The sequence below is a fragment of the Marmota flaviventris genome, chromosome 17 (genome assembly GCF_047511675.1).
Source record: "Marmota flaviventris isolate mMarFla1 chromosome 17, mMarFla1.hap1, whole genome shotgun sequence".
Taxonomy (NCBI): Eukaryota; Metazoa; Chordata; class Mammalia; order Rodentia; family Sciuridae; genus Marmota; species Marmota flaviventris.
The window spans coordinates 54,629,279-54,644,891 of record NC_092514.1 but is presented as its reverse complement, the minus strand read 5'-3'; the positions used below and the strand labels follow the sequence as shown (position 1 = coordinate 54,644,891).

Genomic DNA, 15,613 nt, shown 5'->3' with positions numbered 1-15,613 from the left:
ATATTTTATCTGGCAACCCTAGTACTCAGGAGAGTTACTTAACTTAACCTTTTAGTAGGAGTCCTAACCTGACTGATGAGAACGTGCCTTTTGGGTTACTACAAGGAATCATATTATGAGGTTAGCATTGATCATGGTGAAAGGAGAATTGAACCTTTTTCCTTTACACTGTGAAAAAAATTTAAATGTATTTTTATTTATTCATAGTAGTAATGGAATGATTGTACTAAACAAAGAATATACTTCATTTGGATTTCTATCATTGGTTTGTTCAGGGGCTAAAAGCCTAGGCTTAACCATATGAATTTTTAAAATTGATTTTATAATTATTTTTTTAAATACACAACAACAGAGGAATGCATACAATCCTTATTACACACTAAGAGCACAATTTTTCGTATCTCTGTATATAAAGTAAAACATATGAATTTATGAACCCAGAGACCTTGTTTCTCTTGCTAAATTTTCTATTCTTAGTGAGAAATGAGCAGACTCGATTTTGTAAAACAGTTTGAGGACTTCAAATATGCTGAATGAAAATATTTTGTTCTAATGAATTCATCCCCACTCCTTTCACTAAAGGATTACACCATTGTTAGAATTACTACAAATTCTAAACCTTATTCTACTGCTCATGTTGGACTGCATAGGACTTGTCATTCTACATCAGATCTGCAGGGTGGAAATCTACCCAGTGGAGGCTGGAGTATAGTCACTTCAGAGGTAAATTGCAAACAGCAACATGGCTGCGAGTCTGGTTTAAGCACTCGTGAAGAGAGCATTCTTTTCAGCAACAGCTGACGATCTGAAGGATGAGATTCTGTTACCCTCATTTGAGCTGCCTGGTTATTCTAGCAATCAGATCTTTCTGTCTCCTTTCTGTTACCAGGCCTTAACACCAGCTATCATGTGCCCTCTTTGTATTGATTCTCAGATATAAAATCCTTTTTTTTTCTTCCCATTTTATTTCAAGTCAAATGCCAGAATATTGGGATTTCTAAGATATTTACATGGCTTATAACAGCAATGGAGAATATTCGCACTCAGGAGCATTCTGCAAAATCTAGGGCATGGCTGGGTGCAGTAGCACACGCCTATAATCCCAGAAGTTTGGGAGGCTGAGAGAGGAGGATCTCAAGCTCAAAGCCAGCCTCAGCAACGGCAAGGCACTAAGCAACTCAATGAGACCCTGTCTCTAAATAAAATACAAAATAGGGATGGGGATGTGGCTCAGTGGCCTAGTACCTCTGAGTTCAATCCCCAGTTCAAAAAAAGAAAAAAAAAATCTAGGTACAAAAAAAGAAAAAAAAAATCTAGGGCATGGATGGTCCCCCTAATACTTCAACACTTGTCCTCTGTTAGTTACCTAGGACAGCAAGGACGTTTGGAAAGGGGACAAGGTTGGGAGTCAGAAATCCTTCTCATTGTGACTTTAGTCTTTGCTTTGCAGTTAATCTTGGGAAAATTGCTGCAACTATGTCTGTCTTGTGTCAGTTTCCTCTTCCCTTTTATTTGAAGCACCCATAACAATAATTTTTAAAAAGAAAAAGGAACTAATTTCCAACTTATGTGGGCTATCCTCAAAACGAAAAGAATGAGTCCTAGGGTTTGTAACATAGTATACTATTTTCCCTTTCCCTTTATCATGAAGTGGGAGAGAAACTATGGAAATCAAAGGCCTTGAAGATTTTGTCATGTGAATGTCTTATTTAGGAGAATGATGAATCTTGTCCACTTTCAGGACTGCAGTTTGTAAAATTTAAACCTGAAACCAACTTGGATAGAACCCACTCTACTGTTCTAGTTCATGGAAAAAATAAAAGGGTGTGGAACTTATAAACTAAAGACATCCATTTACCCTGTCAGTAATAATTTCTGTAACATAATTTCTCATTTCTCTCCCTTCTACTTCTCCCATTCTTTTGATCCTGTCACTCTCCCTTGCATCTACTGATACCTTTTTGCACTGAGATAAAACAGTAATGAATCACTTTAGCAAAAGTGCATAGGGTTAAATAAAGATGACATGTATTGGTATCTCTTGGCGCTGAGACATATCAGGACAGGACACAGAAGAGTTCAGGGTTTTTCCTGATGCAAAGTGACTAAAACTGTGGTCTCTAGGCACTAGCTAAGTTGCATAGGTTTAAGGCAAGAAGAACAAAAATTTCCCTTGAATGGTTTAAATTGTGCCTTTTTGCCTGAAAATTTGTCTTTTTTTTTTTTTTAACATGCCCTAATTCCTGATGTCAGATCCCTAGGGTATCTGTGCTATGCCTCATTCTCAGTGAATGTATATTTTATACAGTGTGATCGCACTTTGAACTAAAATAGACCATATCCAGAAACCTGCTGGTTCAGGCTTCCCAGGATTAAATAATATGAGCAGTTCGAATTGCTTTTTGTCTCTTTGGTTTTTGTGAGTTCAATTCACAATACAGAGGTGTTACCATCTAGATTTTTTTTCTTTTTTTTTGTACTGGCGATTGAACCCCAGGTGCTTTACCAATGAGCTTCATCCCTAGTCCTCTAGAATTTTTTGAGATGGGGTCTCACTAAGTTGCTCAGGGCCTCACTAAGTAGCTGAGGCTGGCTAAGGCTTGTAATCTTCCTGCCTCCGGCTCCTGAGTAGCTGGGACACCATCTAGATTTTGTTTAACAACAACAACAACAAAAAAGATGAAGGCGACTTCAGATTCTCAAAGCTGGCCTCTTTGCCAAACTATTTTGCTAGAAAATGCACAGTATCTGCTGGGCACGGTGGTGCTCGCCTATAATCCCAGTGGAACAGGAAGCTGAGGCAGGAGGATCATGAGCTCAACGCCAGCTTCAGGAAAATCGAGGCGCAAAGCAACTCAATGAGACCTTTTCTCTAAAAAAAAAAAATACAAGATAGAGCTGGGGCTGGGGCTCAGTGGTTGAGTGCCCCTGAGTTCAATCCCCGGTACCAAAAGAAAAAAAAGAAAATGCACAGTATCTGAAAATGAAAGGGTCCCAGATACTTACCTTGTTTCTCTTCAGCTCTAACATTATTTGTTTACTGGGGACAAGATGACTGTCAGTTGAGTTCTTGAATAAGCGGTTCAAAAAATTTCTCCCTTCCCCTATGCTTTTTGTCTGTGTATGAATCTTTACTCCTGTACAAACTCTGTAGGAAGCCTGGCAGCTGAGGAGTCTCGTCTTCAGTTATGCTTGTGACTGAGACTCCAAGGCGAATCGCTGTTGTTAAATCACACCCCATGGGATGAGAGTCTACTGAGTTGGCATGCCTTAGTGTGTTGGATTTCTTCTCTTCACCCCACTCTTAACCCTGGGATTGGACAAAGGTTGAGCTTATTCTCTATCAGATATTGAGAGAGGATTAATTCCGATGTCAATTCTTCTCATCAGAGATTTCAGAAGAAATAGAGCCAAGGGTGGAGAAACTGAGGCCTTCTGAGATTTTGTTGTCAAACTGCTGAGACTTCTAATCCCCTTGGCTACTCCACCGGACTTGTTCTATGTGAACCCACAGTGATTTATTTATTTTTGTTTGGATTTGAAATCATGGCAAACATCATTGTAAACTCAATGTCAGCATGCCAGCTCCAGAACACTATAGCCTTTAAAGACTTGGGGATTCTACAAGAAATGTTGTAGCAGCATTCCAGAGACCCACACATCATAGACATATGCATTTTTTCTTGCCTCCAGCAAAGGGTGTTGGCTTCACTCTCTAACTCATATTCTGCAAAGCTCTGGTGCCTAACATTTTGTAGAGAGGACACAGTCAAATAAGGTCATTTCAACTTGAAGATCACCAATGAAGGGCCTGGGTTAAGTCATGTAGCTGCTTGTTATTTGGGATTGGTATATAAAACTGCCTTAGTGGTTGTAAGAAGGGAAACATCAATGCTGAAAAAAATGGGGGGGGAGGGGCTAGAAAGGAAGTGAGACAGGTGGAAATGTATGACTTTTTGAACTTCCTGATGGAAAGGTACTAAGAGAAATAGAAATCTTTTGGACTAGACACAAGCTTTTCTTTTGCCATAGTTAGATATATATAACATTGCTACTCTCAAATAACTAAGCCTATGTATATTTATATTTTTCTCAAATATTATTATATCATCTATTTATTAGTATAGTATAAGTTTTTTTCTTTTTCTTTTCTTTTTTTCCAGTATGGGAAAATCTAACCCAGGGCCTTACACATGCTAGGCAAGTGATCTGGAGTAGCTGGTATTACACCACTGTGACTATACCCAGCTAATATAGTATGCTGTTTTTTTTTTTTTTCTTTTCTTTTTTTTTTTTTTTGTGGTATTGCATTGGTGATTGAGCCCAGTGGTGCTTTACCACTGAGCTACATCTCCAGCCCTTTTAATTTTCTTATTTTGAGACAGGGTCTCCCTAAATTGCTCAGACTGGCCTTGAACTTGAATTCTCCTGCCTCAGCCTCCCAAGTAGCTGGGATTACAGATGCATGCCATCATGCCCAAAAGTATAACATACTTCTTAAAGGATATGGAATTACCTTACTTCCTTTCATGAAGAACACTGATGGACAGGCAACATTCCATCTACTCACATTTCCAACTGTCATTCCAACAGCCCTTTTAAGTTACAAAAGAGTCAAGGTGGGGATCTCATGATATTAGCTTCCCATGGATTGCTCTCCAGTTTTGTGTGTCCCTGGCTTTTGGAACCCCTTCACTGTATTCCTCAGGTAAGATTCAAATTACTGGAATTAGAGTTATGATTTCCTTGCTTGAAATTGACAGTGAAGGCTATAATTTCTAAATCAGGAAAGCTAAACAGTAACAGTGATGTTTTGTTTTGCTTTAATAGGTTGGGTTTTTTCATCCCAAACTCTCCACATCTTTCTCTTCTCCTTTTAATGTTCCACAGCCAAGGTTTCTTTTTCTCCTGCCTGAATATTTTGGTTCCCTTTTCCAACTTCTTTTTATTCTTTTTTCTTTGAAACATCTACTTTAGTGGCTAACATAGGCTCCATATATTCTTTACACCAACCCTTTTCCATTCCTGCTCAGAGGACCTTTCTGACATTAACAATAGATTTAATTTTTTTTTTTTTTTTTTTTTTGGTGCTGGTGAATGAATCCAGGGCCTTATGTAGTCAGTCTAGTGCTGTATCACTGATCTGTATATTCCCAGTCTTTTTTTTTTGTACTGGGGATTTAACTCAGGGGCACTCAACCCCTGAGCCACATCCCCAGCCCTTTTATGTATATTGTTTAGAAACAGGGTCTCTTTCTTTTGAACTCAAGATTCTCCTGTCTCAGCCTCCTGAGCAGCTGGGATTATAGGCCTGTGCCACTGCACCCGGCTCCAGTCCACTTTCTTAACTTTTTATTGAAATTTATGAACTTCCACAGTTTTTTTTCACTTGCAGATTTTCAGAGGCTTGGTAAACAGAAGCCCAGAAATCTGTTAGAAGTAGGGCTAATGACATTGACACTTTATTGGCTTTCCCACTCCTTCTGAAGCACCAAGGAGGGAAATCAACTCTGAGGTTCCTTGAGTTCTTCATTTCAATTATTTCAGAGAAGTGTGCATGGAGCATCCAGTTATATTTAAGGGAATTGTATGTTATGTTCTACTACCCTATTCCAAATTGTACATAGTAAGTCTGGGTTCATCCTTGACTTGCTGCATTGAGGCCTCTTTGGTCATGGGACCTGGGACAGGGCCAAGTAAGCCTTTTCCCTTTCTTAGCAAGATCACAATTACTGTTGACACGAAGTCTATAGCCCTGATGTTTTTGTTTGTAATCTTATCTGTGATTTTTATAAAAGAAGGTTGCCTTTAGCTACAGGTTTCTCTGTGGGGCACACATAAAGGAAAGGCCACAAACTGAATAAATATTTTCTCTTAATCAATTGGTTAGTCAGTTCAATAGCAACAGTACTTTGTGTATGGCCCAGTACTGGAAGTAATATAAGGATTAGAAAGCAGGTTATTAAAAAGAAAAATAAGTGTGTATGTGTGTGTGTGTGTGTGTGTGTGTGTAAAGAACAGTAAGAAAGCAAGCTCTTGCTAGTAGTATATCTTGCAGATACATATAAAAACAAATTTAAAGTGCAGTTATAGAACAAAAGAATGTGTAGAAATAAGTCAGCAAAACACAGTACTTGTAAGCTGATGGGAAAGGGTTTAGATTTTGGGTGGAGTTAGTCAATGAGGACTTTCCGGAAAAGGTGTTTAAAAGAAGGGAGGGGCATGGGTTTGACAAAAAAAAGATGAGGAGGTCATTCCAGCAATAATGTGTGAGTAATGGTAGAGAAGAGAGAATGAGCAAGTTGTAAAGGCCAATCAGAAAACAGGTTAGCTTGTTAAGAGTGGAGAATTTATGTTAAAAGAAACAAAACAAAACAAAAACAAAAAACAAGCCTGGAAAAATGGTAAGGACAGTTCATGAACAGCCTTCAATGGTTATAAATAAAATTTGCTTTAACAGACAAGAGGAGCCTTATGGGTTTTTGCATAATGAAAATAACATTTTGAAAAGCTGAGATACAGATGGATTAGAATAAAACAAAACTAGAGAGTTAGAAAAATAGGGAAGCTGTTGCAAAATTGTCAAGGATTTGGGTCCCAATTCCAACTTCGCTAATTATTAGCTGTTATGTCCTTATTTTTTTTTTTTTAAATTTTATTTTGGTACCAGGGATTGAACCCAAGGGCACTTAACCACTGAGCCACATCCCCACCCTATTTTGTATTTTATTTAGAGACAGGGTCTCACTGAGTTGCTTAGCACCTAGCTTTTTTTGCGGAGGCTGGCTTTGAACTCGCGATCCTCCTGTCTCATGAAACTACTCTTCTGAAGGTCCAAATCTCATTAGCCGGGGTAATCTGAATTATTAAAGTTTTACTGTAAAAAAATTTTTCAAATCATTCTTTGAACTTGCTACCTAAAATAAAATTAAAGAAATTTGAGGCAAAGAAACTCAGATCAGGGCTCCCCGCTGATCTAAAGATAGAATCCAGTTTGGGGCTTTGCTCTGAACTGATATTTTAACATGTTACCCTGACGAAACTGACCAAACGTGTAGGAGCCAACTTCCCAAGGTAACCCAGGCGCCCCTCTCACATTCCCCTTGGCCTCTCAAGCCCTTCCCGGCTCCTTCCGGTTCGCAGGCGGCCCTCTCTCCTTACAGGCGCCGACAGGTGCAGAGCTTGCTGCAGGCTCTCGCACTCCCGCCCCGCCAGCCGCGCCCTCGCCGCCCCGCCCACTGCCTCAGCGCGCGTGCACTTCGCGGGGGCGCGCCCGACTGGCGGGACCGCGCACGCAGCCGCCGCTGCCACCTCCCTCCCTCCCTTCCTCCCTCCCTCCTTGCGGGTCCTCCTCCCCTTCCCTCCCCTCCGCCCCCTTCCCCGTAGGCAGCCAGCCCGACCGCCCGCCCGCTGCCCGCCCGCACTGCCGCCCTGCCGGCCCCTGGCTCTCCGGCTGGATTTCTCCCCCGCCCCCCAAGCTCCCCCAGTGGCTCTCCTCAGGCGGTCGCCCGCGCTCGGTGGATGTGGCTGGCAGCCGCCGCCCCCTCCCTCGCTCGCCGCCTGCTCTTCCTCGGCCCTCCGCCTCCTCCCCTCCTCCTTCTCCTCCTCAGCCGCTCTCGCCGCCGCCGCCTCCACAGCCTGGGCCTCGCCGCGATGCCGGAGAAGAGGCCCTTCGAGCGGCTGCCCGCCGATGTCTCCCCCATCAACTACAGCCTTTGCCTCAAGCCCGACTTGCTGGACTTCACCTTCGAGGGCAAGCTGGAGGCCGCCGCCCAGGTACGGCGACCCTCGGGCGCCGGGGGCGAGCTGCGGGGCGAGCTGCGGGGCGAGCAGTTAGGCCGCGCCCGCGGTCTGGACTGGGGGCCCGACTGGAGGGCGGGTGGGCCTCGGTGCCTCGGGACTGGGGTTGGGAGGCTGCTGCGGCGCGGGCGCGCCCCTCTGGGCCGCCGCAGGGCGCCGGGGTCGGCGTGCTCTGCCCTGCTGGGTTGGGGCTGGGGCCGCGCTTCGGGAGCCCGCGGCCTGGCCCGTGCGCCCCTCCCGGGCGGGCACACCTGTATGGGGCACCCCAGACACCAACCCTTCTGGGTTTGGTAGTGTTCTGGGAGAGGTTGAAGGGGGCTTGGGGAGGGGTCGTGGGAATCCCCGTTCAGCCTCAGCCTCCTGACTCAGTTCTTTTCTCTGGTTGTCCCTACATCCTACGGGGAATAGATTAGAATGGGCAGTCATCTGGGACTCCGGCCTCTGCGCTGGAGCGAGGAGGGGAGCTTCTAGAAGGGGGGAGAGAGTAGAACGAGAATGTTAATCCCAGGCAGCCCCGCTGAGTTCTCCCCGCCTGCTCCAGCCCAAGGGGCTGGGTTTCCAAGATGATCCGCCTCCTCCCCCTTCCCCTCAAGTGACAGTGCAGCAGTGACTTTGTTCTCTCCTAACCTCTAGAGAAGCTGCGGGAAGACCCCATCTCCGCGTTTCCTCCTATCTTCCTTGCTTTGCAACCTTTGAGTCCGGTGGATTTATTGCTACAGTGATGGTTGCTTAGCAGTATTCTCCTCTGAAAGAAACTCTTAGTTTTAGCATACCACTGGTGAAAATATTCCATTACTCTTCATTGCAGTTTTTGGTGAATCATATTCCCCTCCCTCCTCCTGCAGCATTATCTGAACTATTGTTTTGAGTTTGGAGACCATTAATATAGGTGCCCTACAATGGTTCTGAACAATGGATATTTATGATAGATACTATGTTAATATGAAATCTGCAATAAAATGGTAGATGTTTAATAGCTATCTGTAAAGAGAATGGTGGTAAATATATTTGGTTTCATTTCTTTTCCACTAAGAGCTAGTGGGTGGTAGTGGAATCAGTAGGCCTCAACCTGAATAACAGGGTGTGTGTAGCAATGAAATAAAAGAAATGTGAACTAGTACTGGAACTGAAAGTTGGCAGTCGTCTTTGAAAGCCAAGAGGGCAGGATACTCACATTGAAAATATGTCTAAAAGTACAGAATTTAAAAGTATACTTGAGATATGGGGCTCTGGTTGGAAAGCTTGAGGATCTAGGGTTCGGTTGCATTAAAAGGCACTATTTATCCCTGTGAAAGTCAGATGATTTAAAATTTTTCCATTAAGAATATGAATCAGAATGAGTGCATCTTGGTCTAAATTAGGATTTGAGAGGGCTATTTGGGAGACTGGTTTAAGCCAAGTGACTAGAGTGTTTGATATATGTTGGCAGGGGGCAGATGGGAGGGATTGTAAACAGTAGTGTGTCTTGTGACTTGGCAAACCTTCGGAAGAGGGACCTGGCCATGGATGAGTTCGCCTTATGTGTGTGAAAAGACTGACTTTTAAAAGTAATTTGTTTCTGTTTCTTTTTCTTCTTCTTTTTTTTTTTTTTTTTTGCAGTGCTAGGGATGGGACCTAGGGCTTGGCTTATGCTAAGCAAGCACTCTATCATTGAACTCTGCCCAGATCCTGTAATTTGTTTCTTGTCCCATTAGTTGGCACAGTGGGTTCAAAATTTTGGGAAGTATACATACTTAGGAAAAAACTGTCAGGACAATATAGTATAGATTTAAAAATATTTATTTATTTAGTTAGTTTTGGTATATTTGTTGCTCAACTTAAGCTTTTTTTTTTATTAGTTGTAGATGGACACAATACCTTTACTTATTTATTTAATATTTTTTAGATGTATGTACCTTTATTTTACTTATTTATTTATGTGTGGTGCTGAGAATCGAACCCGGTGCCTCATGCATGCTAGGCAAGTGCTCCAGCACGGAGCCCAGCCCTAGCCCCTATTTATTTATTTTATTGGGTGTTGAGGATCCAATCCAGTGGGTGCTAGGCAAGTGCTCTACCAATGAGCCCCAGCCCCAGCCCCTATTTATTTATTTTTATGTGGTGTTGAGGATCGAACCCAGTGGGTGCTAGGCAAGTGCTCTACTGCAGAGCTATAACCCCAGCCCCAAAATAATTATTTATTAAGAGGTGACTTTTATTGACGTGTTGGATGGAACAAGCAGTGACCTGCTCCTCCTTACCTCTTTCTTTTTTTCTTTTAAACATTTTTATTTTTTAGTTATAGGTGGACACAATATCTTCATTTTATTTTTATGTGGTGCTGAGGATCGAACCCAGTGCCTCATGCAAGCTGGGAGAGCGCTCCACCTCTGAGCCACAACCCCCAGCCCTCCTTACCCTCTTTCTATTTCTCTAAAGAGATGAGAAATGTGTGAAAGACTGGTTTGTGTTATTGAGGAAGCACTTGGCAATATTTTTGATAATAGCAGGGACTTTTAATTTTTTTTTTTTTTTAAGTTTTATAGATAGGGTCTTGTTATGTTGCCCAGGCTGCCCTCAAACTTGCCATCCTCCTCCTCAACCTTGTGAAGTGCTGGGAAGTACAGGCTTGTGCCACCATGTCAGTTGATTTGTTAATTTGATATAAAGAAGTAAATGGATCTTTTTGGTAATATGAACTTTTCAAAAATTAAAAAAAAATTCTGTTCAAGCTAGGTGGCAACACAAAGATAGTGTGATAATTAATTCTAACAGGTTTTATTAAAGAATGATTGGGCTTTTTATAATTGTACCTATTGATACCTTTCAGAGTGTTAGAAAGGAGTTAACATTAGTAAGAAGTAAGTGGAAACATATAAGTGTTTTTGAAATCCCTGAATTGAATAAACTTTTAACTGTGGCATTAAGTGGTATCTTACGGTGCAAATCTAATTATTGATAGAATTCCCATTTCTAGAAACCTAGATTTATAACTGGTATCAGGTCAGTTTTCTAACAGTTGGAATCATATTACACAAAGTATGCAAGTTGCTCGGTTGCCTTTGTTGCAAAATTTTATGATAAGACCAGAGTATTTGTACAGGTTACACATTAGAAACTTAGTGGATTTTTAACCTGGTCTGGGTGTGGACTCCTTGAGAAAGGGAAAAAATTAGTCAGTGTGCAATAATTTAAAAATTAATTGTCTTTCCCATAGGCAAATGTGTTCTAATTCTGCACGTTTTGAAAATCTGTCATTGTAGGCCTAGGGAAATTTCTGGCTACTTAAACCTGTTATTTCTGTAGGCCTGCAATTCTAATTTTATTCTCTCCCCCCTTCCTTTATATTACTTGAGAGCAGTGGGCATTTGTAGATATTTTAAATTCTGGACCTCTTTGTATGGCTAATTAATTAAAATGGTTACAGGTATGTATGAGTATAATTCCTGGTTACATTTATAGTGGTTGGTACAACAATGGGATTTTGTCTTATGGAAATATTTCATCTGTGCCAGAGAAATTAACTTAATCAATCAAGGCCAGAAATCAGGATATGCTGGCCAATCTCTGACCTCCACCATTAAAATATTCATGTGGGGATGACTAAATTAGCACTAGGAAGGAGAGATACAGAAACAGTAGTTTTGTTTGGCAGACTAAAAACTTGGCACCTAAATGGGTATTATTGTCAACTGTATGTTAATGAAATTTCTGCCCAAAGTTTGTATGTTTTCTAGGCAATCATTGGGGAAGTTTTTTATTTCTTTAAAGAAAAGGTAAAATTAATAATTATGTTAGTATTGTGCCAGACCACTAAATGGCATTAAATTAAATTTTAGGTGGGTTGAGAGTATAGTTTAGTAGTAGAGTAAATGCTAGTATGTACAGGATTCTGAGTTCAATCCCGAAATTAAAAAAAAAAAAAATCTATAAGTTTGAAAGATTAGTGATAAGGAGTAGAATTTATTCAGATTTTCTTTTTTCTTCCTTTCTTTCTCTCTTTTTTTCCAGTACTGAAAATTAACACAGGGCCTTTCACATACTAGGCAAGTGTTCCACCACTGAGATATACCCAAACCTATTCAGTTTTTTGAAGTGTATCTGTGAGAAAAGTATAAAAATCTGTTTCATATGTTAATCTTTTTTTTTAATACCTAGCAATGAATTCTGTAGTGAATTCATATCTTTTTAGGCTTTATAATTCTTCATAATCTGGGTTTCTTTTCTTTTTTTCTTTTTTAATACTGGACATCATTCTGAACATCTATCATTGATGCTAGAATATTTAGAACCATAGGTATTACCTCAAACTATGCATTATAGCTTTTTAAAAATATTTATTATTTTTTTTTTTAGGTATAGATGGACACAACACAATGCCTTTATTTTTATGTGGTGCTGAGGATCGAACCCGGGTCCCTACCGCGCTAGGCGAGTGCTCTACCACTGAGCCACAATCCCAGCCCCCCCCTTTTTTTTTAATAATTTTTTTTGTTTTTTTTTTTTGTTTTAGGTGGATACAATATCTTTATTTATTTTTATGTGGTGCTGAGGATCGAACCCAGTGTCTCGCGCATGCCAGGCCAGCGCGATACCACTTGAGCCACATCCCCAGCCCCTGCATTATAACTTTTTAAGTTTATTATCTGGTTTTTAAAATTTTTTGATTTGTTTGCTGCTACTACTTCTTGCTGCTATTGTGCCTGCTGCTGCCTATTGTATAATTTCTTCCCTCTTCTGTTTCACTGAATTTGAGCTGAAGAGATCTATGTAACCAGATAAACAAACTTGTTTGAGCTTAAAAATGTTTCCAAGAGAGTTTGATGAATTCTGGGTAAAGGATATGAGCTTTATTGTATGGACTTTGTATCATCTATTCTGGCTTTGTATCCAGGCTTTTTTTTTTTTTTTTTTAACTTCCTGGTTCTGGATAATTGATATTGTCTAATACAACCTGGATAAATGTGGTCTTGTGTAGTAAATTATCTATGAAACTTCTCTGAACTTTGCCACATAAATGAGCCTATTCTAATTGTAAAGTAAATCTTATTCTAATTTGTACATGAGTCAATGACAAAGGACTCAGCTTTCTGATAGCTGTGTTGTTAACTAAGATTAGGTGTCCAGATTTTAGAGATTTTGTATTAAACATCATATTAAGTATGTGGCTTTTTGGTTTATTTAGTCATTTGTAGTCTCTTTAAAATTTTATTTTAAACAAGGAAATATTTTAGGAATACGGAGATGTAATCTACCACCCAGATATAATATTTTGCTCCATTTACTTTAGGCTGTGCAGACTACTTTTGGGGAAATAAAATGTCACAGATACCACCCTGAAAAATAACTTCTCTCTTGGAGATAGGTTCATGTTATTCCTCCATATGTTTTAAACTTTAATGAGTATGTAAGTAGCTACAAAATATAAATACCAATATTCTGTGTGATTTGAAATTTTACCTTAGGGGTACTTCTGTTTGACCTTCTTCTATTTACTCTTTATGTCTCTTTTGTTAGAAAACTTGGCACACTTTGAGTTCATTCTATTATTTGCTTCTTACTGACTTAAGAAATTAGTGCACTATTCCACCAAGGCAATAGTTACTCAAAATTTTAGCAGTGAAATAATTTATTAGGCAAAGTGACTCAGGCTTTCTTTCTTTCTTTTTTTTTTTTTTTTTGGTGCTGGGGATTGAACCCATGGCTGCCTTGTGCATGAAGGGAAGCACTCTACCAACTGAGCTATATCCCCAGCCCATGACTCAGGCTTTCTGCTGATTGGTATTGGAATTGTCACTTTGGAGATTTTCTTTTTTTGTGGTACTGGGGATTCTACCACTGAGCTACATCCTTCCTCAGCCCTTTTTAATTTTTTTTTTTTAAATTTGAGCCAGGGTCTTTCTAAATTGCTTAGGGTATCCTTAAACTTTTGATCCTTCTGTCTCAGCCTCCTAAATTGCTGTGCCATTGTGTCTGGCTGGAGATTTTCTTAGTGGTTTTTTTGGTGGTGCTGGGGATTGAACCCAGGGCTTGTGCACTCTAGGCAAGCACTCTACCTACTGAACTATTTCCCCAGCCCCCTGGAGATTTTCTTTATGAACATCTTTGGACTTTGGTAATTAGAAAACAAAACTCAATAACAACAAAACCTCTTGAGTCTTACTTAGTAGTGATTGAGGTAAAGGCTCATTCAGGAAAACTTGTCTCAGATTGCTGCCTCCCTAGCTCATAGAAACTTCCACTGTGAAATTGTTACCAAGGATCATGCTGCCTCTTTAGTATAGTCATTACTTAGTATGTGCTTCAGTTGAAGTACATGCTATATAGGAGACAAAAAGAGTTAACCCTGTGGTTGAAACAAAGGATATGGTAGCATTCTATATTTTAATAGTAACAGGTGAAATAAAGGAAAGTGAGCTTCTTATCAATGCACTTTATATGCCAACTGTAACATTTCATTTCAATTTTAAACTTGGAAAATGAAGATTTTAATGCTATGATTCATTTCAATTATTACTTGTTATTTACTTATTTATTTTAGTACTAGGGATTGAACTCAATGGTGCTTAACCACTGAGCCACATCCTAGCTCTTTTTATTTTTTATTTTGAGACAGGGTCTCATTATTTTGCTTACAGCCTCGCTAAATTTCTCAGGCTGGGTTTGAACCTGCAATCCTCCTACCTCAGTCTCCTGAGCCACTAGAATTACAGGCATGCACCATCATGCCTGGTGGTGGGTTTTTTTGGCAGGGGAGGGTACCTGGGATTGAACTCGGAGGCACTCAATCACTAAGCCACATTCCCAATCCTTTTTATTTTTTATTTTGAGACAGAGTCTTGCTAAGTTGCTGAGGCTGGCCTGGAAATTGTGATCTTTCTATCTCAGCCTCTTGAGTTGCTGGGATTACAGATGTATGCCTGGCTTCCACATGGATTTTTAAAATTACTTTCCTTGGGTAGTACATACATGCCAATATCCTCTAAAGTATGTCACATAGTTCCTAACATTTATATTGTTTGGATCAGGTACTTTATAAACTAGTATGTGAATGTTGTTACATGATACGAGAATACATTTAATCTCTGTGTTAATAACATTTATTAAATGATTACTATGTATCAGCAAGTGCTAACACAAGCACTTTACATTTTTTGGTCAGCTTTTTAAATTAGTGCATCTCCAATATGGGTACAATATACTAACTTAAAATTCAAGTTGAGTTTTTTTTTTAATTTATTTTTTATATGTGGTGCTGAGGATCGAACCCACTGCCTTGAACATGCTAGGCAAGTGCTCTACCACTGAGCCACAACCATAGCCCGAGTTCCTTTTTTTTTTTTTTAAATATTTTATTTTTTAGTTTTAGGTGGACACAATATCTTTAGTTTACATTTATGTGGTGCTGAGGATTGAACCCAGTGCCTCGTGCATGCTGGGTGAGTACTCTACCACTGAGCCACAACCCCAGCCCCCAAGTTCCGTTTTTTTTTTTTTTTTTTTTTTATTAGCTACACATGACAGTACAATGATCTTGACAATTCATACATTTGAATCAAATGGGGTATAATTTATCATTTTTCTGATTGTAGAGGTTGCAGAATCACATAGGTCATACAGTCATCTATATACATACAGCAATAATAATGTCTATTTTATTCTGCTGCCCTTCCTATCCCCCCCAAGTTCCTTTTTTAAGATAAGTATTTTTTTTTTTTTTTTTGTCTTTTGGCTCTTCTTGCCTACTTTTCCAAAAATGGCAGTATCCTGAAAAAAAAAATTAGTAACTATTAAGTAACAAACAGCTTAATTCATTAGTACAAATAGGTAGTTT

The 15,613-nt window shown here is 40.0% G+C and overlaps 1 protein-coding gene across 1 annotated transcript in view; it reads left to right on the top strand.

The window, feature by feature from the left end:
- Positions 1-7,371: 7,371 nt before the first annotated feature.
- The window catches only part of Npepps (aminopeptidase puromycin sensitive), a 91,141-nt gene continuing 82,899 nt past the window's right edge, over positions 7,372-15,613 (top strand). The window contains exon 1 of the mRNA XM_027924630.2: positions 7,372-7,776. Within this exon, the coding sequence (XP_027780431.2) occupies positions 7,522-7,776 (255 nt within the window). The 5' untranslated portion in view covers positions 7,372-7,521. The remainder of the gene's footprint in view (positions 7,777-15,613) is intronic.